The sequence below is a fragment of the Haliotis cracherodii genome, unplaced genomic scaffold (assembly GCF_022045235.1).
Source record: "Haliotis cracherodii isolate W230 unplaced genomic scaffold, xgHalCrac1.p SCAF_14, whole genome shotgun sequence".
Lineage (NCBI taxonomy): Eukaryota > Metazoa > Mollusca > Gastropoda > Lepetellida > Haliotidae > Haliotis > Haliotis cracherodii.
The window spans coordinates 18,154,778-18,182,498 of NW_027266269.1; the positions used below are offsets into that span (position 1 = coordinate 18,154,778).

The window sequence follows — 27,721 nt, forward strand, 5'->3', positions numbered from 1 at the left end:
TGCATAATAGAGGCTATACACCACCAGGGCTGCATTTGCCTGTTCTTTGTTTCTGAACTAGCACATGTTTACACGTAGACCGGAATAGTCTTCTTCAATCAGCAAACAGGTCCGGTTCTGGGAAAACCTTGATCCCGCTGTTCACCACACGTGACGCGGAGGACATAGCATCAGACCAGTGGCAGAGGTCGGCAGTACATCAACATGGGGCCTACCACAGCGGTTCTCGTCATTGCGATGGCTAGTTACCTGGCAACAGCCGAGGACGTTAATGGTTAGTGCGCTCTCTCTCTCTCTCTCTCTCTCTCTCTCTCTCTCTCTCTCTCTCTCTCTCTCTCTCTCTCTTTCTCTCTTGTACTGTAGTCAACGCTCACAGATTACTATGATGTAGATTGTTTTCACTTTCATGTTTTGGGGGATGTGAACAAGGGAGAAGTAACGCAACTAAACAAATGTCGCTGGTTTTTCATGTTTGTTTTTGGCAAGAAATAAGGAATATTTGGGAGAATTGCTTCTAATGGTTTCTTTGAAAGGTATCGAGGTGCTTCATTGCCATTCTAAGCAAATTGTAGTACAGGGTTTTGTCAAGTCAACGTCAACGGGAACACCATAGAGCACTTATGGCGACGTTACGCTTCAAGACATTCATTTGTTTTCCCTGGATTTTGGACCCACAAAACATTTTTGGTCCGGACAGACAGTGATTCCTCGTGGGTGTAAAACACCAGGCCAGATAATCCCTGTAGTACTGCGACAAAGTATGAACACACACATGTAATCTACTAAAGAAATATAGTCTCCACTCCCTACCATTTCAGTTTTGAATAAAAGGTCCAGAGAGTAAAGGTGACAAAACACTTTCCATATTCACAAGGAAGACTCCATTCTGCGATTCCGACTGTATCAGGAGAATGTGTTTACTTGTACGAGGGCTGTCTGATACATTCTGCCCATTCTGGGGGGGGGGGGGGGGGGGGGGGGGGGGGGGGGGGATTGCGTCATAGTGTACTCTCTTGTTGTGGATAGTACATGATGTCATAGATATGTATCAACAATACCTTGACACATCAGTACAATAAACAGGTGGCTGTTGACCTTTGGAAAGTGAACAAACTTGGAAACGTGTATTGATCAAGTACTTCCAGAAAAGGGGTTAACGCCGCCAGATATGAGAACAATCGTCCATCAGGACAATGCACCAGTGCACAAATCAATCATTGCCCTGGATACAATCTATGAGTGTTTCTTTGGACTCCTTCAGCATTCACCGTTATTCTACAAACACGAAGAAAGCTCTCTCCGGAACCCATTTCGACTCGACCGATGACGTAATAGCAGTTGTGGAATTCTTTTTGGACAGCCAAGGGAAGGGCTTCTACTATACTGGGATAAAATCCCTCAACATCGTTGGCAAAAAATGTATCAATGTGGAAGGAGATTGTGTTCAAAAATAAATAATTTAAATGTCTTTAGGTCAAGCCTTTTTATCATATCAATCGCCTCTCGTATACATGTATTGGTTTAACTATGTTCCCCTTTTCAGAAAAGAACAAAACAAATAATGACATATCAATAACAGATCAGAACATTGTACCTATTGACTATGGTCATGTAGAAACTGCAAATAAGAAACATACTGAGCACGTGACAGTTCCTTAATACGTTTCATATTTCTTACTGTTGTGTGCAATTTTTTATTTACTCAGAAGTCAGCAATATTCCAGCTTTTTTGCTGGTGGCGTACATTCTTAAGTCTGAGCCAGACAAGCCGGTGGTTAAAGTACTAGCATGGTCGAGGTCCAACTGCTTCGGCTGCTACAGTATTAAATCAGCCGACTGACAGAACCTGGCCACTCCAATGCCAAGTCTGTGGTAACTGCGACATATTCTGGATAGCCACTGGGTAGCAATGAGTGAACATTTAAATAGCATCATAGTGTGTATCGGAAAATAACATCCGGACTCAAAGTTAGGAAAAGACGTGTGCAGCTTTAATGTCTCTCTCAAACATTTATGAAAACTTTTTCAATTATATCACGCTGGGAGTGGCTGTAATATCCGTACATCCGGGTCGTTAAAGTGTTTATGAGGCTGAACGCTTGTGTCGCCTGTTAACTGATATTGTCAAGACCGCGAGGTTGTCCCGACCTCCTGTGTGTGTCCTGTGTCACTTGATATATTCAACTTTAGTCAGCCGACGCGAAGACAAGGAAGTTCTGCTGGCAGTCACAGGGCTTCGCGCACATTTTTTCCCTTGTTCTGCATTGCGTAATTCATGTTTTGGATGAAATGTGCCTTGATTAAACAAAGCCTACACATCGAAAGTAAACCCGCAACAATACGTCAAAAGTAGATTGTTTGGACACAAGAAGCCATGGTCAAACGCAACATTCAAATTCAGAATTTGAATCTAGCACTGTTGACCTAAGATTGAAAATACCGATGTCTTTGCGGACATTTCACGTGATTATCTGCCATTCCGTAAGTAAAGTGAGTGAGTGAGTTTGGTTTTACGCCGCTTTTCGCAATATACCAGCCATATCATGGCGGGGGACACCAGCAATGGGCTTCACACATTGTACCCATGTCGGGAATCGAACCCGCGTCTTCGGCGGAAGTAAAGCGAATGAGAAATTAGTTAAAGTCACGTTACCATGAGAAAGCATGGTGCACGTCAGTGCATCTTGCAACACTTGGCTATAAATTGCCTTCGACAATAATGCAACCATCAGTTCAAATCTCATTGTTCGTGGTCAAAGTTTAAGTTAAGAAATTCGAAATCAAGCTATAGCATTCTGCAGGATGGCAGATCACAATGATGTGCAGCCAGACGGTTCGGGGTGTCCCAAAAGGCTATAGAACCTTTGGATTCGGTTCAAACAGACAATTCCGTGAGTGATCTTCCTCGATCAGGTCGCCCAAATGCCTCCCAAATGCCTCCACAAGAAAGGATGACCAGTACCTGCGTGTGACAGCCCTCCGGAACAAACACACCACAGCCAGATCACTATCCGATAGCTTACATCAGGTACACGTGTATCGGTCGTTTAGACGTCGACTGCGTTTGCAGGACAAGACAGCATCTGCAGAGGGAGCATCACGGATGGTGATAAGTTCTCTGTTCGGATGAATCCCGTTTCAATTTCCTGTTCAAAGATAGACGGAGAAGTGGTTATTGACGCCAAGGTGAACGTTACATTGACACTGCAGTTAACGATGGAGCACAGCACATCCCCCAGCGTCAGATCGGGATGCAGAGGCAATGTAGAGCTTGCATCTTGGCCAGAGGTGGTCATACCCGATGTTATGTTTGTGGTACCATCACCTGTTGTTTGGCATATTGTCCGTTCTAGATAAACTGCCTTTTGATTTTCGAGCCTGTGCCTTTGTCACATTGTGTACAATTAATGTCACATGTTATGTTCATCCTATTCCCAGATTGTGATCATAAACTCTTAGTTGTGTCACTGAAACGTGTTTTGTGTCATTAAAGATCCATATAGTCAGTTGACCACCAGCGGAAAAGAGGTTTAGTTTAGATTTTCGTTCCCACATTTTCCTGTATACCGTAAACCTTTTCTATTGCATAAAGCAGGTATCTGTACAAATTTTCATTAGGTAGTAAGCTTGCAAGTGTGTGCGTGAATTTTCAGGTGGTCAGAATTGCATAAATTGAAGGGAAAATGCTTAGTTGAGTGGTGTGCTGTGGTGTTGTGTGATGTAGTGTGGGGTGGTGGTGTCTGGTGCGTGTTTAAGTATGCTTGTGTTGTCTGGTGAGTGGTGTGCTGTGAGGCGGTGTGTAGTGGTGGTGTCTGGCGAGTGGCGGTGTGGTTCAGCGGCGTTTGTGGTGCGTGATGGTGTGGTGGTGTGGTGATGTAGTGTGGTGGCGTGGTGTGTGATGGTGTGGTGGTGATGTAGTGTGGTGGCGTGGTGTGTGATGTGTGATGGTGTAGTATTGTATGGTGGTGTGTTTTGCGGTGTAGTGGTGTGGTGTGGTGTAGTGATGTGGTGGTGTGTTATTGTATGGTGGTGTGATGTAGTGATGTGGTATTGTATGGTGGTGTGTGGTGCGGTTTAGTGATGTGGTGGGTGTGGTGTGGTGTGGTGTGGTGATGTGAGGTGTGGTGTGGTGTGGAGTGATGTGATGTGGTGTTGTGTGGTGTGGTGTGGTGATGTAGTGTGGTGGCGTGGTGTGTGATGGTGTGATGATGTTGTATTGTATGGTGGTGTGTGGTGCGGTGTAGTGATGTGTAGTGATGTGGTGGTGTTGTGTGGTGTGGTGTGGTGTGGTGTGGGCTTGTGTGGTGTGTTGCGAGTTGATGTGGTGTGGTGTGATGCGCGGTGATGTAGTGTGGTGGCGTGGTGTGTGGTGGTGTGATGGTGTGGTATTGTATGGTGGTATGTGGTGATGTGTGGTTTGGTGTGGTGTGGTGGAAGGTGATGTGGTATGGTGTGATGATGTGGCGTGGTGTGGTTTAATGTACATGTAGTGTGAGGTGGTGGTGTCTGGTGAGTAGGGATGTGGACTGGTGTGGTGTGGTGGCGCGGAGTGATGGTGTATTGTATGGTGGAGTGTGGTGCTATGGTGTGGGCTGGTGCGGTGTGGTGATATGGTGTGGTGTGGTGTAGTGTAGTGTGAGGTGGTGGTGTGTTGATTGGTGTGGTGTGGTGTGGTGTGTTGATGTGGCGTCATGATGTGGCGTGATGATGTGTGATGTGTGAGGTGGTGGTGTCTGGTGAGTTATTGGTGTGGTGTGGTGTGTTGCGCGGTGATGTGATTTGGTGTGATAATGTGGCGTTGTGTGGTGTACATGTAGTGTAAGGTGGTGGTGTCTGGTGAGTAGGGGTGTGGCGTGGTGTGGTGTGGTGTGGTGTGGTGTGGTGTGGTGTGGTGTTGATTGCTGTGGTGTGGTGTGGTGATGTGGCGTCATGATGTGTGATGTGTGAGGTGGTTGTGTCTGGTGAGTTATGGGTGTGGTGTGGTGTGTTGCGCGGTGATGTGATGTGGTGTGATGATGTGGCGTGGTGTGGTGTACATGTAGTGTAAGGTGGTGGTGTCTGGTGAGTAGGGGTATGGACTCGTGTGGTGTGGTGTGGTGCGGTGTGGTGTGGTGTGGTGTGGTGTTGATTGGTGTGGTGTGGTGTGGTGATGTGGCGTCATGATGTGGCGTGATGTGGTGTGGTGTAGTGATGTGGTGTGGTGCGGTGTGGTGATGTGGTGTGGTGTAGTGATGTGGTGTGATGTGGTGTGGTTAAGGTGATGTAGTGTGGTGGCGTGGTGTGTGATGGTGATGTGGTGTGGTGTAGTGGTGTGGTGTGGTGTGGTGATGTGGTGTGGTGTAGTGATATGGTGATGTTGTGTGGTGTGGTGTGGTGTGGTGTGGTGTGGTGTGGTGTGGTGGGGTGTGGTGTGGTGGTGTGGTATTGTATGGTGGTGTGGTTTGGTGATGTGGTATTGTATGGAGGTGTGTGGTGTGGTGTGGTGTGGTGTGGTGAGGTGTGGTGTGGTGTGGTGCGTCTTGTGTGGTCTGGTGGTGTGATGTGGTGTGGTGTGGTGAGGTGTGGTGTGGTGTGGTGTGGTTAAGGTGATGTAGTGTGGTGTGTGATGGTGTGTGGTGTGGTGTGGTGTGGTGTGGTGTGGTGTGGTGGTGTGGTAATGTATGGTGGTGTGGTTTGGTGATGTGGTATTGTATGGAGGTGTGTGGTGTGGTGTGGTGTGGTGTGGTGTGTTGTGGTGTGTTGTGGTGTGTTGTGGTGTGGTGTGGTGGACGGTGATGTGGTGTAGTGATATGGTGGTGTGGTGTGGTGATGTGGTGTGGTGTGGTGTGGTGTGGTGTGATGTGGTGTGGTGGTGTGGTGTGGTGGACGTTGATGTGGTATGGTGTGATGATGTGGCGTGGTGTGGTGTGATGTACATGTAGTGTGAGGTTGTGGTGTCTGGTGAGTAGGGATGTGGTGTGGTGTGGTGTGGTGTGGTAGGGTGTGGTGTGGTGTGGTGTGGTGTGGTGTGGTGTGGTGTGATGTGGTGCGGTGTGGTGTGGTGGGGTGAGGTGGGGTGGGGTGGGGTGGGGTAGTGGGGTGGGGGCTGGTGTGGCGTGGGCTGGTGTGGAATATTCCGAGGTGATATGATGTGGTGTGGTGTGCAGTGATGTGGTGTGGTGTGGTGATGTGGCGTGGTGGCGGTGTGGTGTGGTGTAGTGATGTGGTATTGTATGGTGGTATGGTGTAGTGATATGGTGTAGTGATATGGTGTGGTGTGGTGTGGTGTGGTGTGGTGTGGTGTGGTGTTGATTGGTGTGGTGTGGTGTGGTGTGGTGTGGTTAAGGTGATGTAGTGTGGTGGCGTGGTGTGTGATGGTGTGTGGTGCGGTGTAGTGATGTGGTGTTGTGTAGTTATATGGTGGTGTGGTGTGGTGTGGTGTGATGTGATGTGATGTGATGTGGTGTGGTGTGGTGTGGTGTGGTGTGGTGTGGTGTGGTGTGGTGTGGTGTGGTGGTATTGTATGGTGTTGTGGTTTGGTGATGTGGTATTGTATGGAGGTGTGTGGTGTGGAGTGGTGTACTGTGGGGTGGTGGTGTCTGGTGAGTGGTTATGTGTGCTGGAGTTGTCTGGTGTGCTCTGGTGTTGTGTGGTGTACTGTGGGGTGGTGGTGTCTGGTGAGTGGTTACGTGTGCTGGAGTTGTCTGGTGTGCTGTGGTGTACTGTGGGGTGGTGGTGTCTGGTGAGTGGTTACGTGTGCTGGAGTTGTCTGGTGTAGTGATGTGGTGTGGTGGTGGTGAGGTGTGGTGTGGTGTGGTATGGTGTGGTGTAGTGTGGACTAGTGTGGTGTGGTGTGGTGTGGTTTGGTGTGGTGTGGTGTGGTGCGGTGTGGTGTGGTGTGGTGGGGTGGGGTGGGGTGGGGTGATGTAGTGGGGTGGGGGCTGGTGTGGCGTGGGCTGGTGGGGTATATTGCGAGGTGATATGATGTGGTGTGGTGTGCAGTGATGGGGTGCGGTGTGGTGATGTGGCGTGGTGGCGGTGTGGTGTGGTGTAGTGATGTGGTATTGTATGGTGGTATGTTGAAGTTATATGGTGTAGTGATGTGGTGTGGTGTGGTGTGGTGTGGTGTGGTGTGGTGATGTGGCGTCATGATGTGGCGTCATGATGTGTGATGTGTGAGGTGGTGGTGTCTGGTGAGTTATGGGTGTGGTGTGGTGTGTTGCGCGGTGATGTGATGTGGTGTGATGATGTGGCGTTGTGTGGTGTACATGTAGTGTAAGGTGGTGGTGTCTGGTGAGTAGGGATGTTGACTGGTGTTGTGCGGTGTGGTGATGTGGTGTGGTGTAGTGGTGTGGTGTGGTGTGGTGTGGTGTGGTTAAGGTGATATAGTGTGGTGTGGTGGTGTGTGATGGTGTGTGGTGCGGTGTAGTGATGTGGTGTGGTGTAGTGATATGGTGGTGTGGTGTGGTGTGGTGTGGTGTGGTGTGGTGGTGTGGTATTTTATGGTGGTGTGGTTTGGTGATGTGGTATTGTATGGAGGTGTGTGGTGTGGTGTGGTGTGGTGAGGTGTGGTGTGGTGTGGTGTGGTGTGGTGTGGTGTGGTGTGGTCTGTTGTGGTTTGGTGGTGTGGTGTGGTGTGGTGTGATGTGGTGTGGTGTGGTGTGATGTGGTGTGGTGTGGTGTTGTGTGGTTAAGGTGATATAGTGTGGTGTGGTGGTGTGTGATGGTGTGTGGTGCGGTGTAGTGATGTGGTGTGGTGTAGTGATATGGTGGTGTGGTGTGGTGTGGTGTGATGTGGTGTGTTGTGGTATGGTGTGGTGGTGTGGTATTTTATGGTGGTGTGGTTTGGTGATGTGGTATTGTATGGAGGTGTGTGGTGTGTTGTGGTGTGGTGAGGTGTGGTGTGGTCTGTTGTGGTTTGGTGGTGTGGTGTGGTGTGGTGTGGTGTGATGTGGTGTGGTGGTATGGTGAGATGTGGTGTGGTGTGGTGTGGTGTGGTGATGTAGTGTGGTGGCGTGGGGTGTGATGGTGTGGTATTGTATGGTGGTGTGTTGTGCGTGGTGGTGTGCAGTATTCATCGATGTCGCACCAGTGACGTCATGACTTCCAGGTATCAGTAGGAGACTGTGGCTGCTCCATGTTACCCGTTAGCAGGTGCTTCCAACCATGACCCACATTCAATGTGAACAGCGTCTCACCTCCTCACCTCCTCGATCATTGTGTCTCAGTAGCTGTTTATGCATTTGTTTCAGTGCGGTTCTGTGTAACCTCCGAACCAGCCATGACTAAATGTGAGGCCATGAAGAGGGCCTTTGCTGACGCTAGCCTAGGCAATATCGGCTGTGTGAAGGTGAGTGAGTGAGTTAGTGATTGAGCGAAAATTTCGTTGCATGATACCCGTGCATATCAAGTATATGCGGCGTTACAGCCTGATTGGCAGGAAGACCCCGCGAGACAACAGCCGCTGGGGACCGCTTTCTGCTGCGACTTCGCTTTGACGTACAATCCGTCGAATGATAGCGGGGTCTGTCGTCCCTGAGCAGAACCTGTGCTTTTTTCTGATGAGAACATGTCCCAACTGTTCCGAGACGACGTCATAACACAGATCTACCGACGTAGCCACAGAATTCGACGCTGCCCCAATCCTCGAATGGGCAGAGATCTGATTGTTCAGGCACTGATTCATTGACATTGATTTTGTGATGGTTTTCTTGATAGTGCTATGCGAAATCGCACATTTTCCACTTGTGCTGTTTATGAACAGGCGTTGACATTTGATTAGACTTCTTGTGTATACAGTGTTACACTTTTAGAAATACAACGTTCGCTCAGCTTGTTTGTGGCAACTTTTATCGTTTCGATGCTATGAGACTGTGGAAGTTATCCTATGAAAAGCTAGGTCGTACAATTTATCAAGTACCCAACAGGAAGCTGTTTGATGCCACTGTAACACCTGTATTAACATACGATTCAGATATTGGGGGCTTTGAAATCTTAAGAATGTTCACTTGACCTTCATAAGAAAATTACTTCGTGTGAAGAAAAGCGCACCTCTATATATGATGTATGGTGAAAGTGGAAGAAAACCTATATATATTGATGTGTACTCTACAATGATCACCTACCGGGCTACATTTTTAAATGAAAAACCAACACTCTTTTCTTCGCTCATGTACAAAGTTCTGAAAGGGTATTTTGTGAAAAATACTAATAATAAACCAGAAAATAAGTACCTCGATTGAATTCAACATATTCTCTGCCGTACAGGTTAAAACTACATTTGGACTTCTTTTACAATAGAAACTAGACATTATCTGAAATTGAAAATAAAACAAATGTCTTGAAGACCATTATATCCAAAACTGGAGGTCTGACACAGAATCATCATCTAAGGTTAAATTCTATAATATAGTCAAGGATTCCATTGAAAATGAATTTTATTATCAGAATCTGCCCTATAAATGTATTTTTACTTTAAGACTATTCAAACTTTCAAAGCACCGACTACCAGTGGAGCTTGGTCGGTGGCGCCATATAGCTCTGTTTCTTCTGCCAGTCAGATGGTATTGTATCACTATTTATTTGTTTTTGCGAATATTTTGTAGATACACATGTATAAGAGAGAAATTAGTCCCATTATACTGTCTGAAGAACCCTTGTGTGTTCAATATGATAAATGAATTTAAAAGTATAAATACTATTTTATCAAAGAAGTTTTTTAGATTTTGCTGTCAAATAATAAATAAGTGTAAGTATAATGAACTCTGCCGCCATATGTCCGTCTACTGATCTCTGATAACTGCCGCCATATGTCTGTCTACTGATCTCTGATAACTGCCGCCATATGTCTGTCTACTGATCTCTGATAACTGCCGCCATATGCCCGTCTACTGATCTCTGATAACTGCCGCCATATGCCCGTCCAGTGATCTCTGATAACTGCCGCCATATGTCTGTCTACTGATCTCTACCTCATAATGTTATGCTATGTGGCCTTGAGTGAATAAAGTTCTGTTCTGAAAAACTGATCGGCATACTTTACTTTTGTCCTGAATTGTATCAGGACCATTCAGTCATCGTCACTACGGAAAACCTTTGACCATAGATATTGATATCACGCGTTCAACTAAACACGTTTCTTTATGATTGTGGAAAACATATCATGTGTGCAAACCTGATGTATCTATGCACGCAAATACTCACAAAAAAATATTGATGAAATACCGCGCTTCTTTAAAGTTCAGTTACGTATTGACGTATGAGTAGATAGCACCTACCTATATATAACGCAGGTAATAACGAACTCTAAACGTAGCTCTCTTGGTGACCCAACGGAGGGGCTGGACATTGGGACTTGTTTTTAAAATCAATAGTTTACATTTACATTGAATCAAGCAATTATTTACCGGTGCCCCAATTTTACCGCAAGTTATCAAACCCCAACAGGCAGATGACCGGTACCAGTGTATGAAGAAGATAAAGGCCGGGGAGGCGGAAGTCATGCGCGTCGACGACACAGATATATACGCAGCTGGGAAATATTTTGGATTGATCCCGATCCTCAAGGAATCCAACAGTCTGAGTAAGTAGTAAGATATTACCTTCAAGAACAAATCAATACATTGTTGAAATGTTCTTTTCTTACATAAATTCCGGTTCATAGTTTTAAATATAAAACATATCTGATTTTGTAGCTGTTGCTGAAAATATATCTATACAAAATCCTCGATACAATATCCCAGGCACTTGTGGAAAATGACGAGACTTTGGTGTAAATTTCAGGTGCCAATGATGGGTTGTTTCTGTACAAGGCTGTGATCGTCATCCGCAAGAACAGCAGTATCACGTCACTGGAGGGGCTGCGGCAGAAAAAGTCGTGTCACACGGGGGTGGGGCGGACGGTGGGGTGGACGGTGCCGGTAGCCAACCTGCAAGCAAGGAAGCTCATCACCATCCAAGACTGTGACAACACTGTCAAAAACGTGGCCAACTACTTCCGAGAGAGTTGTGCCCCAGGCGCATTCGACGCGAAAAATGATCTTGATAGTAGGTACTCCGTGGGGATTCTAGGGACGGTAATTTCCCCAATACTAACGCTTGTCGCTAGACCTGACTTAGAGAATTGGTTGGTTACCATGGGTGAGCTGGTTGATTGTGTGTCATCGTACATCCTTGGTGTGGATTGAGTGGTTATAATCTGTGAGCAGGTTGATTGTGTGTCATCGTACATCCTTGGTGTGGATTGAGTGGTTATAATGTGTGAGCTGGTTGTTTGTTTGTCATCGTACATCCTTGGTGTGGATTGAGTGGTTATAATGTGTCAGCAGGTCGGTTGTACATCCTTGGTGTGGATTGAGTGGTTATAATGTGAGAGCTGGTTGATTGTGTGTCGTCGTACATCCTTGGTGTGGATTGAGTGGTTATAATCTGTGAACTGGTTGATTGTGTGTCATCGTACATCCTTGGTGTGGATTGAGTGGTTATAATGTGTGAGCTGGTTGTTTGTTTGTCATCGTACATCCTTGGTGTGGATTGAGTGGTTATAATGTGTGAGCTGGTTGTTTGTTTGTCATCGTACATCCTTGGTGTGGATTGAGTGGTTATAATGTGTGAGCTGGTTGATTGTGTGTCATCGTACATCCTTGGTGTGGATTGAGTGGTTATAATGTGTGAGCTGGTTGATTGTGTGTCATCGTACATCCTTGGTGTGGATTGAGTGGTTATAATGTGTGAGCTGGTTGATTGTGTGTCATCGTACATCCTTGGTGTGGATTGAGTGGTTATTATCTGTGAGCAGGTCGGTTGTACATCCTTGGTGTGGATTGAGTGGTTATTATCTGTGAGCAGGTCGGTTGTACATCCTTGGTGTGGATTGAGTGGTTATTATCTGTGAGCAGGTCGGTTGTACATCCTTGGTGTGGATTGAGTGGTTATCATCTGTGAGCAGGTCGGTTGTACATCCTTGGTGTGGATTGAGTGGTTATTATCTGTGAGCAGGTCGGTTGTACATCCTTGGTGTGGATTGAGTGGTTATAATGTGTGAATTAGTTGATTGTGTGTCATCGTACATCCTCGGTGTGGATTGAGTGGTTATTATCTGTGAGCAGGTCGGTTGTACATCCTTGGTGTGGATTGAGTGGTTATTATCTGTGAGCAGGTCGGTTGTACATCCTTGGTGTGGATTGAGTGGTTATTATCTGTGAGCAGGTCGGTTGTACATCCTTGGTGTGGATTGAGTGGTTATTATCTGTGAGCATGTCGGTTGTACATCCTTGGTGTGGATTGAGTGGTTATAATGTGTGAATTAGTTGATTGTGTGTCATCGTGCACCGGAGATCGACGCCCCAAACTTCCACTCTCTGGTCAGTCTCTCTACCAGTAGACCACGGGGCCGTTAGAATAACGTTAAAGAGTACATGTATCAGACTCTAGATCTCCAGGACTAGTATTTCGGTACACCTACACTAACCCCTTGGTTTATGAATGATAGGAAACGTCCGCTGGTGATTATGCATGTTACTGTTCATGGAAGACGTTGTATCATAATAGTATGTGGTATACTAGTATATATTTGTACATATTTTATTTGGATAATGTTTCATAAAAAACAAACAAATCGGACTTATCTGTTGCTGCATTTAACCCTGCTCGTACTTGCTTCTGTAATGGCTTGGTCTAGCGGTTACAGCTCTCGCTCGTCACGATGGAGGCCAGGGTTTGATTCCCCGAATAGGTGTAATGTGTTAAATTAGTGTTCCCCGCTGTGATATTGCTGGAATATTACTAAAAGCGGCGTAAAACCATATTCACTCACTCACACACTTACGGTACGTACTGGTCGTATCAAACATACTCTATGTCGATTGAACCTATACATTTCCCCCCGCAGGAGACAACCCAAAAAAAGTGTGTAAGATATGCGGCAACCCTCAGTGCCCGTCTGACGACACCTTTAGTGGCTACACAGGCTCCGTACAGTGTCTTCTCCAGAAGAGAGGCGAAGTAGCTTTCGCCAAACACTCCACCATCGATGAACTTGCTCGCGGGAGCGCAACTATCAGGAAGGATGATTTCCGTCTTCTTTGTCCCGACGGTCGGATTGTACTGGTGGACGAGTGGGAGTCCTGCTCCTGGGCAACGAGACCTACTGACGCCATTGTGACGTCGCCAACGTTATCCCGGGCAAAGATAGACAAACTACGGGACATCTTTGAAAATGGCGCCAGACAGTTTAATAGACCTGGATCGTTCCAAATGTTTAATTCGACCGGAGGAACTGACTTGTTGTTTACAGATGGAACAAAGCGACTGCTGGGAGTAAGCGAGACTAACTACATAGCTTATTTAGGTAAGTGAGTAAGCATGGTGAAGTGTACCCACTCTTAATATTTTTTGTACACTGAAGGCTTAAGTCACGCAAGACAAGACAAGGCAATTGATTCAACATATATTCAGAGGCCACTGTCCCAAAACACAGAAATATAGAGGATAGTTTTCTAACCGCTGCAATTTGTAGATACACGGAGAAAGTACTTGGGGTGTAGTCAGTATTTGTCTTTGTACGAGGTATACAAATATACACACATACAGCACAGACACACATATCATTTGTAGTACTCTTGACAATTCAGAATTATAAATGGTATTAAACTTATTTCTTTTTTTGCAGATTATATAGGTAAATGTGTGTTTTCAGTGTACATTATGTTCATGAATGTATTTACTTCTCTGTTACCCCGGACATTTCCCCACATATTGTTTATGCAACACACACACAACACACACATGAATGTCATCTTTCACGTACTTAATGTCAACAGTCACATATGTGTTGAACATGCTTTTTCCAGGTTAAATAGTCAAACTGCCTTAAACATGTTTGTGTTAACCTCTCGCCCACAAGATAGTTCTGAATGTGAAGCACTCCTTGGTGCCTTCTCTGATGATTTACAAACCTTCAACACATTATCATCAAAGCCTTGCAAAGATAAATCAAATGTACCAAACAAAGACAATGGTATGATGTTGAATGTGAAGAGGCAAAACGTATTATGGAGGAGTTTAATAAAAAAAAACAATATATCAATTAATACTGGGGCTCTGTTCTCTATCCTTCCAACATCTGGGTTAGACAAGGATGCATTTTGTCTCCAACATTATTTAATATACACCTCAATGATCTTCCACATTATAACAAATCTCATAGTAATAATATAACACTTTATGGTTTATACATTTGTCATTTGTTGTTTGTCGATGCCTTAATATTATTTGCCGACAAGTGTTACTTGATGGTCACAGTGTATTTTGAGTAACAAATAACCTAAAGATTAATGGTGACAACACAAATAATGTAGTTTTGGGCAAATTAAGTAAAATTGAAGAAATGAAAACCTGGACTGTGGGTGATACAAAAATACTAGTTACGGATAGATATAACTACTAAAAAATTACATTTGATGCAAATGGTAAACTTCTAAATAGTGCTAAACGTCTCCTGAAAATGTAAAATGGACTGCCACACGCTTCAGTCCACCATATTTCAACCATACCTATTGCTCTTGCTTGCAAATAAATCGAAACATTAATCGAGCCAGTGAAAAAATTATTACTGAAATCTGGGGTCCTCCTGAACAACTGTGATTTATTCAGCATTGAGAAACTGCAGCACAGAGTTTGTAAATCCATGTTGGGCAAGTCCAGCAGAACTAGGATTCTATCCTCTCATCTACACAGTACAAATAAAAATAAAGGTTTTCTATCACCATGCATCTTCCCGAGGCAAGGGCGTGAACTGACCATAAAAGTCTATTCATTCCAATCAAAATCGCGCAACAACAAGGATTATTTCAACGATTTCGGTCAACTGCAGGATTTGCAAAGCATGTGTACCGCCAACTGTGCGTCGGCAGATATCTTGCAAATCTTTAATCAAGGTGCTAAAGTCAGTTCATGTACTTCGCGAGGTGAGGCCCGTTTTATTACAATATAGATCCTGTTAAATAATCATAACAAGCAAAGACTCTGCTTACCAATGCACGACCAACAACAGGTCGTGGTGAATACTGAATAGATAGCTCTGCTTATAAACTGACAATCATGGTTGACCTGCTCTGCCGACTTAGTAGTTCTCACGGTCCCTTTTCTATGTTTCGTGGTGCGTTCCGCATCTCCAGTACAGTAAACCCCCTGTCTTCATCCTGCTGATTGTATGCATGAAACCACAACCATGTCAGTAACTGCAACCTCTTGACGTTGGAAGAGATATTGAATGTGATGCACATAACTTCAACAAATTATGTTTCTAAATTAAAATATAAACTAGTGTCCAAAAGAAACGATACCACCTGTTTGCAACGACATAAAAGAAAAACTAAACAATGCAGAAGTTTAGGATTGGTGTTATGCTTTTGAGAAATCCTTTCACAACATCTGTACAAAAATTTCATTTTAATAAAATCTGTACAACCAATATGACAAGCCTTTAAAGATGGGTGGGGTCGAAAAATGAACATTTCGTTAGAGCACTGATCACAGAAACAACGGTAAATGTCACACCACTCGTCTCAAAGTCAAGTCAGTAGCGGAGATGTCCACCGTGAGCATCAATACATGCCAGAACACGCCTACGGACTGATGACGTCAAACGTCTGATGACGTTGGGAGTGATGCGTTGCCATTCCTCGAGGAGACATCGTTCCAAGTCCTGGACGTTGACTGGAGGCACACGGCGACGTCGGATTAGCCGATCGAGGTGGTCCCATAAGTCCTCGATGGGATTCATGTCCGGTGAACATGCGGGCCATGGCAAAACCTGTACGTTGGCGTTGGCAAGGAAGTTCTGTGTCAATCTTGCTGTGTGTGGCCTTGCATTGTCATGTTGGAAAAGGAGTCCACGAAGCTGTTGCTGAATAAAGGGCACCACAACAGGCCGTAGGATGTCATCAAGATAACGCTGTGCATTCAAGTTTCCACGAATTACGACAAGCATCGTTTTGACGTCACCACATATGCCACCCCAAACCATTAACCCTCCACCTCCAAACGGCCGGACCTGTTGGATACAGTTAAGCGCCAAACGTTCACCAAATCGTCGGTATACAAGCTGCCGTCCATCGTTTCTGAAGATGAGGAATCTGCTCTAATCAGAGAACATAACACGTGCCCAGTCCCGCCGTTGCCAACGTCGAACTCGCCTGGCCCAGATCAGTCTGTTGTTCCGGTGTCGAGGCGTCAGGAGCGGTCCGCGGTAGGGATGACGTGGCCGGATACCATACTGCCGTAGTCTCCTGTAGACGGTCTGTCGAGTGATCCTGTGTCCCAGTGCTGTAGCCGCCGTGGACGTCGCTGTTACGGTGCGGTTCCTGAGGTGTAATACCCGGATGTAACGATCTTCACGGGGCGTGGTTACTCGTGGTCTTCCACTTCTGGGCCTGTCTGACGTCTGACCTGTCTGACGTAACCGCTGCATCAACCTGGTGATAGTGATGCGTGCGCAGCCCAACCTTCTGGCGACGTCGACGTGTGACGCTCCTTGTTGGACCATTCCAACGGCTCTCTCTCTCTCGATGGCTGTCAAACGTGGCATATCTTGTGTTCTTTTTGTTGCTGTGATATCAACGTGTCTGATCAGCCGTTTTATACAGTTTTTATGCACGTGCAGAACATGCTAGAGAGGGAAATGTCACTTTCACGAAATTTACGTTTTTTCCCGGAAGTGATCACGTGTTCCCGGTATTTTTTATCGACTATGCTGTGTTTGGGATGTGCAAATTGGCATGTTTTCATACTAGACAATTCACTTAGTAAAAAACAATTTTGAAAATAAGTTGGTATCGTTGTTATATACATTAACGTTTTTATTACACAGATTAAGGTAAGGTGAAGGACGTTTAGTCATCAGTTCTAAAAGAACATTGTTAAAGTTTTGGACAGAAGCTAAAACCGGTGAGCGCAGGTCAGTTGTTCACACCGCCCCTCAATCATAAACCCTTAAAGAAAACCAAGCAAAACAACAAAAAACTTGATAGTGCATCGCAATTCACCTTCATGCGAATACCTAAAATTAAAAAGTCACCTTTATACGAAGACCCCATTACAACACATGGCTGCAGACATGGTAGAGGCCTTGGATAACGTTAGCGCTTGGGGGAAAAGATGGTGGTGAAGGAGAGCAGCGCTCTGATTGGTTAAATGGCTCCCGGTCGGAACTATGTGTCACTTGGCGCCGACATTTTGTTAGAAGCAATTGCAAGTGATAGTAGGGGTGGAATCTGATTGGACAGTAGGAGATACATAGACGGGATGTAACTCGTAATAGCCAGATCTCGGCTTGGACACTCGCCCTGCGAACAAGTCGTCCTGAGCTCTCAAAACCACAAGCCGACTATGAGAGACCTCTCCAAGTCACTACCGATGGAGCTTGTCTCCATCCTGGAGCCCCTGCTGGCTTACCGGGTTGGGGACTACTCCCTCAGGACTTCCTATAAGTCCAAAACTTCCACGCTCTCCATCTCCTTTGACCTAGGTCAAAGGAAGAGGCCGATGGTCAAGGCTCCGGCCAAGACCAAGCCTCAGATGGCCCGCACCCCGGCCCCAAATCCTCCTGCACCCCGCCCGGTGCAGAAGAAGAGGCCCACACGGGAAAAGAAGACCCCTCCTCCAGTCATCGACATGGAGATTGAGACTTCCCTCCCCACCACACCGCCTCCCCCGGCAGCTGCGTTGGAACTCGCTCCCCTCGAATCCAGAGGGGAGGAGCCCTTCCGCTCGCCCGAGGGCACCGGCCACGGGGGAAAAAAGAGGAAGAGGAGAGAAATCCCCTCTCCTGAACCAGCCTCCCGACCACCCACCACCACTGCGTCCACTGAATGCCAGACCTCGTCGCCCCCCATGAGCGACAGCTGCATCCAGACCAGTCCACAGGAGCCCCCCTCCCTTAGCGACGGCCAGACCCAGACCACCCCGGTCCAGGTCCAGGATAACAGCCTCAGAGCCGTGCTTCTGGAGAAGGCAAACAGCATCCTCAAGCACTACAAGAAACACGACTCGATCAGCGCGACTCACGTCCAGGACGGCCAAGACGAGCTCTTCCCCTCAGAAGACACCTCAAGAGGCTACCTCAAGCTGATCCAGGTCTTGGGAAGGGAGAGATTCGAACACGAAATCTACAGCTACAAGGATCTCTCCCACTTCCTCGTGGATTGCGACCTACAGCGCAGTAAGCACTTCATCGCCCACTCCGCCGCCCTCCTCACCAAGTGCCTCTTCAAAACGCCAAACCCCAGGGAAGAGGCCATAGCGAAGAGACTACTGGGAGGATTCCGCCGCTAGACACCATGCTCGCCCGCCGACGCCGTGCCTTCCCACGCTTGACCCCCCTCCCCTCCAACCAACTTTTTCCATATTATTGAGTACTTTTTTACCACCCACTCCCACCCAGCCAAACCCCCACCCTCCGCAGCTTTATTAGATTAATTCTGTAAAAGTTACATTTTTGGGGGGTCGAACTTCTTTATTTATTCATTACGAGGGGCGGTCGGGTTGCCTAGTGGTTAAAGCGTTTGCTCGTCACGCCGAAGACCCGGGTTCGATTCCCGACATGGGTACAATGTGTGAAGCCCATTTCTGGTGTCCCCCGCCGTGATATTGCTGGAATGTTGCTAAAAGCGGCGTAAAACCATACTCACTCACTCACTCATTACGCTTTTTTCCCCAATAGTATAAAGTGCTTCCCTGTGTGCGAAATACGCTTTTAGTCGGAAAGCGCACGTAAAATCTCCAATGTTACTGACTGACCGTAATAGCCATTGGTTGCGCAACGATCGAGCCAGTAAAGTCAAGCCTAGTTCGGCAAGGGTGGAAATTGGACTTTCATAGTAAGTTAACGCCCTTGATTCGGGAAAATGTCCAAAAATGTAATACTTCAGAATACTTTAGCTGAAAGTAAATCTTTGGTGAATAAACCAATAAGATGGGTATACCATCTCACTCTATTCTGAGAAAAACAAAAATTATAAGTATTTATAAGATTTCCTATGACCAACATTGAAGGAGACAATAGAGTCAAAATTCGACCCTCTCTTCAAGGAATCTCTTCAAGATGCTAATTAATACAACTAAAGGCACAATAAACAGACTTAGGACATACGGGTAGTTAAAAATTAAATTAAATTAGAACCTAAGTCACCGTAAAGTAAGAAAATACCGAGTGCACTTTGCTAAACTAAGAGTAAGTAACTATACATTAACTATAGAACTTGGAAGACATACACAACCAACCACCCCACTGCATGTTCATCAACTAATGATGATACATATATGTTCCTTGGAAAATTGTCCACAAAAAAAGTGAATGTCATGATAATGAAAATACATCATTTCTCTTCATCCTCTCAAGGAATGAAGCCATCAACATCAATTGCAAAATTTTTCATATCTATAATTTAAAGAAATAAATACCCATTGATCATAATCAACCTATGTCATTTTATGTATATCATCAAATCTGTAATACTGATATTTTCTTTCAATGATCCCTTTGTGTTTACATGTTTGTCTGTATATAAATTTATGTATGTATGAAGCATAATGTTTTGGCATCTAAATATTGCATCTGGAAGTTTTTCTGCAATACATATTATCGTATTCCTTTCTATCTTATCTTATACCAAGTACATACATGGTGAATAGTACAATATACAATGACAGTATGTGGACGAAAGGGTGTTTATGATTATGTTTCTAATTATTAGAGAGGTAAAAGATTAATATGTGCATTGTTTGCAAATGCTTAAATATTACCAAAGTAAAGTAGAGTACACATGCAGAAGGAGACCAGGCGATGTATAGACTAGACTGGAGGCACGGGTGGCCCAGTCGTCTAAGGCGCCCCGATTCGCTGTGCAGAGTTGCGTCCCTTGGGCACGCCAGAAACCTGAGATTGTGGGTTCGAATCCCGGTTCGCCTCGATTATGTTTCTAAGTCTGTCAGCACCATGCCCGTGCTCGTGGGTTTCACCGAAGCGGTAAACGTCTGAAACCTGCATCACTTCGGGCTTTCCTCTCACATTAAGCTGACACGCCGTGATAAAACTGGAATACTGTTCAAAGCGGCGTTAGACCCTAACTCACTCACTCACTCACTCACTCACTCACTCACTCACTCACTCACTATCGACTAGGCGAGTACAATTACGCGAACAAAAGGTTCACGTGTGAACAAAATATCACTTTGTTATTTCACGAGCCCGATATCAAGGTATGATAGAGTGCATTCATTCCTATCTGTTAATGAGTGCGGTTTTACGCCGCTTTAAGCAAAATTCCTTCAATATCACGATGGGGAACACCAGAAATGGGCTTCACACTATCTGCTACTGGTTAATGTTAGTTATCTGTTAAACTACCTCGTGAATCAGGATACTTAGTAATCTCCATCATTGTCTGCATGTGATCCCGGGTCATGTGGGCTCTGTGGGTCATGTGGGCTCTGTGGGTCATGTGGGTCATGTGGGCTCTGTGGGCCATGTGGGCTCTGCGGGCCATGTGGGCTCTGTGGGCCATGTGGGGTCTGTGGGTCATGTGGGCTATGTGGGCCATGTGGGCTCTGCGGGCCATGTGGGCTCTGTGGGTCATGTGGGCTCTGTGGGTCATGTGGGCTATGTGGGCCATGTGGGGTCTGTGGTTCATGTGGGCTCTGTGGTTCATGTGGGCTCTGTGGGCCATTTGGGCTCTGTGGGCCATGTGGGCTCTGTGGGCCATGTGGGCTCTGTGGGTCATGTGGGCTCTGTGGGTCATGTGGGCTCTGTGGGCCATGTGGGCTCTGCGGGCCATGTGGGCTCTGCGGGCCATGTGGGCTCTGTGGGCCATGTGGGCTCTGTGGGCCATGTGGGTCATGTGGGCTCTGTGGGTCATGTGGGCTCTGTGGGTCATGTGGGCTCTGTGGGTCATGTGGGCTCTGTGGGTCATGTGGGCTCTGTGGGTCATGTGGGCTCTGTGGGCCATGTGGGTCATGTGGGCTCTGTGGGTCATGTGGGCTCTGTGGGTCATGTGGGCTCTGTGGGTCATGTGGGTCATGTGGGCTCTGTGGGTCATGTAGGCTCTGTGGGTCATGTGGTCTCTGTGGGTCATGTGGGCCATGTGGGTCATGTGGGCTCTGTGGGCCATGTGGGCTCTGTGGGTCATGTGGGCTCTGTGGGTCATGTAGGCTCTGTGGGACATGTGGTCTCTGTGGGTCATGTGGGCTCTGTGGGCCATGTGGGCTCTGTGGGTCATGTCTGGTCCATACCCCTTTTCAACAGCATGAATATGTACTTCCGGACTACGGCTTAAACAACATGCAAAGATAATCGCGTCTGACAAACCAGTGGTTGATAGTATGAGCACCAAGCAATGTCTCACGACAACAACCCTATATTAGTCGGCTCAGAAAGGTAGAAGTCTCCTGGCGCCCTGGAATCAAGGCAATATGAATGGCTTCCGTTATATCACGGTGTTTCATCATAAACCCCCCAATGGGGGCAATGTTATGATGCAGACAAACCAAAGATCATGTTTTGGATTCGAACCCACGAACATCGTATCCTGGCAAACTAGGCGCCACAAATCGCGGCGTCTAACACGGTTGGTGAATACCTAACCCCCACTTCACACGTTGTGGTACATGCAGCCTCGGCTTTACATGTCTTTAAATGACTTTACATGTTTCCAGGGGATGGCTACCTGAACACGCTGGAGAACTACGTCAAGTGCGACTTCACCAACAGGTGGTGTGTTGTCTCTGACGCGGAAGCAAACAAATGTTTACAAATGAGTGCAGCGTTCGCCGCCGGGCGGATCAGCAGCCAGATGACGTGTGTGCGCGCCGAGTCACACAGAGAATGTATGGAGAAGATTGAAGCGGGAGATGCAGACCTCGTCACCTTGGATGGAGGAGATGTGTACACGGGCGGGAAGTAAGGAAGCTTGACTAGGGAATCTGTTACGTAGAGATATGTTCCGGGTCCCTTCATTTCTAGTTATCAGGGATTCACTGTTTCTGTTAATTGCAGAATGTTTCAAATTTTTTGCCGCAACAGGTATATATATTTAGTTCAGAGAAGGCTCTAATCTTATACTTTTCATAAGATATTTGCAGTGGCATGAGACTACAATCACTATATCTGACCAAATATTATTTAAGAAGTTAATGGCTACATTTTTATTGATTTGGTAGTTGTTACGTTAAATCTTTAAGAGTTCAGGGATGGAGTGTTTTGGGGTTTTTTAATTTTAACTTAAATTTTTATTGTTGCTTTTGTCTCAAGTCCGATCTGTAAACCGAAAAAAAAACAGTGCGGCCTTAACAAGATTTTGCCATTTATTTCTTTACAACGTCAAGTTGTTCCCGACCACAAATGTGTCGCTCTGAAATGTTTTCACGTTTTATATGGGCTGGATTCAAGAAACTGAATGTAATTTGATTTTCCAGGCCAGAAGTAAGTCGAAAGTGCGTCTTCATTATGCTTGAAAGTTATTTAAAAAATATACCCCACTGTCAACGTAATACGCTTGATACTTTTACTCACCGACCTTTGAACTGGCTAGTTAATCTTTGAAACCACTTGAATTATGAAGCTGGGGATTTGTGTGTACATGGTGGTAGCAATGGTTATCTGCAATCAACCTGAATCCATTGCTCACTTGGTACTGGAAGACCATCCCCGGCTCGCTTAAAGCAAGACTTCAGTTAGATCCGCTATCTGTCGTAGATATCCTAAAGACAAAAGATGCAATAACGAAGGCCATCTAACTCTATTTCTGAGAGATGAACAGCTACTCGACCGAACAGTAATACATAAAAAAAACATGTCAATACTTGTATACAAAAATAGAAATCTTATCAATTCAAAAAGAGAAATGTTATTAATGCTAAAACTCTGCGGCCTCGTAGCCAATTAAAGCGTATCTATCGCCATGGATTGCTAGACCGTTTACGGGTCGTTTTGTTAACTGGGTGGTCATGTCGAAAGTATTGTGATATAGGACTGACTTACTGGTGTTACTGGGCTAAACCTCGGATGTAATATCGTAAACAAACTTTTAGTAGTAATCCGTGAATAAACAATTTTCCTGGGATTGCCTAGTTTAGGCCCAGTACCTTTTTATTGCTGTGAGTCTAGTCCAAGCGACTTTAGTCTATAAGGCTATATTGCCATTCAGGCGTATTGGTTTGTCTTCAGACCGTCTCCGTGGTCTAGTGGTAGAGTGTCCGCCCGGAGAGAGGAAGGTCCAGGGTACGATCCCCGGCCGCGTATGCTAAAATACGTTAAAAGATGGTACTTGTTGTTACCCTGTCTTCCGCTCGGTATGAAGGGGCTAAAACAAGGACTGGTCGGCTCGGAGTCAGTATACTGGTGTCTGAGTAGGGTATTCATGTTAAACTGCGACTGTTGGCTAGAACTATAAAACTGGCATCAGTCTGGACTAGTACAAGCAGCCAGACACACGTGCATGCACATCACTATATAAGTCCAGTAATCTTGAGTGCGATGTTAAACCCCATTTCACCTCACTTCACCTCATACAGAGTTAACAGACCTTTGATCCATGTTTAAACACGCCGAATACTGACCATGTCGTGTCTGTAGGGTTGGGGGTGTGGGGGGATGGGGTGGGGGTGTCCTCGGTACCACATGCTTCTCCGGTAGTCTACGACAACGAAGCTCAGGTAGTTATAGCAGTTGACCTTGGTGTGTCAGTGACTCATGATATCGACCACTGGTTTTCCCAACCCTCGTGAAAACAATACGGTGACTTACTTCCCTCGCAAGCGCAGCATAACATTTGGACTATGTGCTTTAACACGAAGGCTACGGACAACACGCAATTCCAAAAATACCTTTGTCGCCTAACCCTCGTTACAGACTCCTCGAATTCCTGTAAGATTTCTGATGCGGCGTTAAGTAATATTCACTCACTCCTTGTTTCAGATATCACAAGCTGGTTCCTCTGATGGCGGAGAACTACCAGAACACAAACGACACGAGCTACTGGGCTGTAGCCGTCACCAAGAAGAGCAACACTGGGGTCAGCTTTACTAACCTGAAAGGTAACCAGTAGTTATATCCTGCACATAGAACATGCGTTTATCCACCTTGATCAGAGATTGTACGGAGCTTCGGGAAATACTGTAGCCTTACCTCGCGAGTGGAAGGCCGGGTCAATGTTTCCACTATCAATGGTGAGGACTCTTCTGTAACCATGCCCCTTGTTTCTCACTGTCCCACAGTGTTGAGGGAGTTGTAGCGGTCATCATGTCAATCTGTAGTGTCAGTCATGGTCAACATGTTTCTGTTACATGAAATCAAAACTTGTACAATGTGGTCTATGACATATTGTATCCTAAAAAAAATATTTCATTTCGAAAAATCAAATGGACTAGGCATAAGTGACACACTTACGAGACTTACGATTTGTTTTGGATTCGCGATTTATTAAAGGTACATTTTCCTGACCATGTTACATTTGCTTCCGTGTTAGATTTAATCTTGTGAGTCTGCAATGTCGATATGTCCAAGCAAAAGCTGACGATTAAATAAATCATAATTACAAATTGATTACACTATTCTGATAAACATTTAGAGCCTGAAAAATATATAAATACTATGATTTGGGATATGATCTGCTATAGCACAGATGGATGCGATCTAATGTTTCACATCGCCTGGACAATTGCCGTTCTTTAAGTGAAAGGAAATTTATACATACCCATGTTTTCTTGATCCAGAATTGTGTTAATCCGGATTATTTCAATGGGAACGATACCGTACGGATTAACGAGGTTTGGCTGCATTGTGTTGTGTGTATTTCAGGGAAGACCTCCTGCCACACAGGCATCATGAAGACGTCGGGCTGGAATATTCCCATAGGAACCTTGATTGAGAAGGGGGCAATAAAGTCTTCGTCCACACGGTGTGGCATCATTGGGGAGGTGGGGAAATTCTTCTCCAAGAGTTGTGTCCCCGGGGCATTGGACACCAAATACAACCCAACCGGAAACAACCCCAGTAATCTCTGTGAACTGTGCGGGGGGAAACAGTTCTGTCAGAGAGACAGTTCCAACAAGTACTACAGCTACAAGGGGGCGTTTCGGTGCTTAGTTGAAAAAAATGCTGACGTTGCTTTTGTAAAACACTCCACGGTCCAAAGTTACACGGATGGTAATCTAAACGAGGACTGGGCGAAAACTCTTAACTCCGCGGACTTTGAGCTTCTTTGCCCTGACGGGTCTCGGGCGTCGGTGGATAAATGGCGTCAGTGCAACCTAGCTAAAGTTCCCTCTCACACTGTCGTCACAAGTGGCACGAAGACGGCGTCAGAACGACGTCACTACTCCACCATATTAAGGAAAGGTCAGCTCAAGTTTGGGAAGAACAGTGATGTTTTTCAAATGTTCGCGACATATGAAGGGAAGGACGCCATCTTTGATGACTCAACCACATCCCTGTCTGTTGTACCGCAAGACAAGCAAGATTACACCACGTGGCTCGGTAATGAGTACGTTGGGGCTTCGGCTGCTTTGGACAAGACAGCATGTACCAGCGGTGGGCACGGACTTGATATAGTCCATACCGTTATGGCTGTGCTCGTGTTGGTTAACCTCATGTAGTCCATACCGTTATGGCTGTGCTCGTGTTGGTTAACCTCATGTAGTCCATACCGTTATGGCTGTGCTCTCGTTGGTTAACCTCATGTAGTCCAAACCGCTATCGGCATGTACCTAATACCACAAGTCACATGAGGCACTTCCTGAAACTATTTTATAACGGTTGGCTGTGTCATAATTATACAAATGACAATACTGCGACCTTTCGTAAATAAATCATTTTGCTCGGTTTCAGATAATAATAATTTACTTGTGAACTCTTGGAGTAAATGCTTTGTGTAATACTGTAACACATTTTAACCATTTCTTACCATGACATGCAAATATCAACGAAAAGGGCAACCTTTTGATCACATTTGATAAGTCAGTGTAATATATACGTCGAGGCAAAGTCCAACCTTCGTTATGATATGTGTTTGAGATGCTGTTACGGCAAACGTTCTATTCTAGCCCTGTAAGACATAATATATAACCGTTAGGAATTGAATACCGTAAAGAAGATGTTTTGTGACTTGTTGACAAAGGACGTCGGTCTTTTGTTTCTATAAATGCATATACCCTAAAGAATAATCAGTTTTGTGTATCACCTGTATTGATAAAACATGATCGATCTTTAGAAATCCCCATCAAATGATAAGTTGTTAGTTTACCGATAAGACATCAAAAGGATGAATCAGAGCAGTCTGTCTGCCATTCTAATATTCTATGGGTATTGTAAACGCCACTTGAACAGTATTTCATTTATGTTACGGCGTGTCAGGTTGTGGGGGAACATCACAAAGGGAAATAAATGGTGGACCTTTTTTTGTATTTCGTGATCCCCACCAGCACGGGTTTGTGCTGACCGACCAAGGATTACCACCAGGACGAGTCTGTTTTTCGAACCTTAATATTGTAAACAATCCACAGCAGAATAGCTTGTGAATGTACTCGGTTGCGTATTGTTTTTGTAGATTCGGTGCGCTTGCAATTCTGATATATATTTGACAAGTTTTGTATATTATTGCCTAGTATTGAATATACAGAAATTTTATCTCTACTGCTCAGAGATGTGGGGCTTTCACGCGTCTCAGGATGTCATCAATGTACATGATAGATTCTGTAAGAATATTTTACAATATTGGAGATTTGTCCCTAATATAGTTGATCGTGGTGAGCTTGGACGTTATTCTCCTAAAGTCAATCAACATGTTCGTATTGTCAAATATTAGCTCCGACTTGTTTCTCAAAAAATTAATATAATCCTTAGCCATGCTTATTCATATCAATACAATCTGGCAGAAAAAGTGATAATTGCTGGGCACTAAAAGTAAAACAACTTCTTTATTTATATGGTCTTGGCCATGTTTGGAATAGTCAAGGAGTAAATCATATTGGTTTTATTGATAACTTTAAAACAAGATGTATTGATATAGATAACCAACAATGGTCTAGCAGTTTAAGAACTTAAAAACTCAAAACTTTCTTTTTATTCTTGTATTAAGCAATATAACGTATTTGAAATATATCTAGATTGTATTCCAGTAAGTGCCTATCGTATTGCTTTGAGTAAATTTAGATGTTATGGTCATACTTTGCTAACTGAAAATGGAAGGAAGTACAACCTACCTAGAGCGTAGAGACTATGTCCATTTTGTGTAAGACCTGAAGTGGAATCTGAATATCATTTTATCTATATTATGACAGAGACGTAATGGTCTACCTTATTATTTTTACACAAATGTATCTTTTGATAAATGTGTAACACTCTGTACATCTAAAACCCCATGCATAATTAATGCTTTAGCTTAATTTATATTTCTTGCTTTTAAAAAGCGTAATAACTTTCTCATTGACGCTGAAATTTTCTACTTCTGATATTATGTATTGTATAATGGGCCGGTGGCCCCCTTACTGAAATAAAGCTCTCTCTGTCTCACCTTGTATTGAATGTATTTCCAATTTAACGTAGAATAAAATGACACGAATCAGGCAATCATTTTGAAGTCTTAGATTAAGGTTTGCAAATGGGTGCGAGTGTATCATTTAACGCCGCTTTAAATACTGCATCTGTTATGTGTTAGTGTCACATTCATGTGGTGGTTTGTGTGTGTGT

At 45.1% G+C, this 27,721-nt stretch overlaps 1 protein-coding gene across 1 annotated transcript; it reads left to right on the top strand.

The window, feature by feature from the left end:
* On the top strand, nt 1-27,544 carry LOC139461047 (melanotransferrin-like). Its single transcript, XM_071242556.1, has 8 exons — nt 1-274; nt 8,232-8,329; nt 10,426-10,561; nt 10,762-11,025; nt 12,869-13,327; nt 21,691-21,934; nt 23,951-24,069; nt 24,833-27,544. The coding sequence occupies exons 1-8, from the start codon at nt 205-207 to the stop codon at nt 25,627-25,629; spliced, it is 2,187 nt and encodes a 728-aa protein (XP_071098657.1). The 5' UTR covers nt 1-204; the 3' UTR covers nt 25,630-27,544.
* Nucleotides 27,545-27,721: the final 177 nt, after the last annotated feature.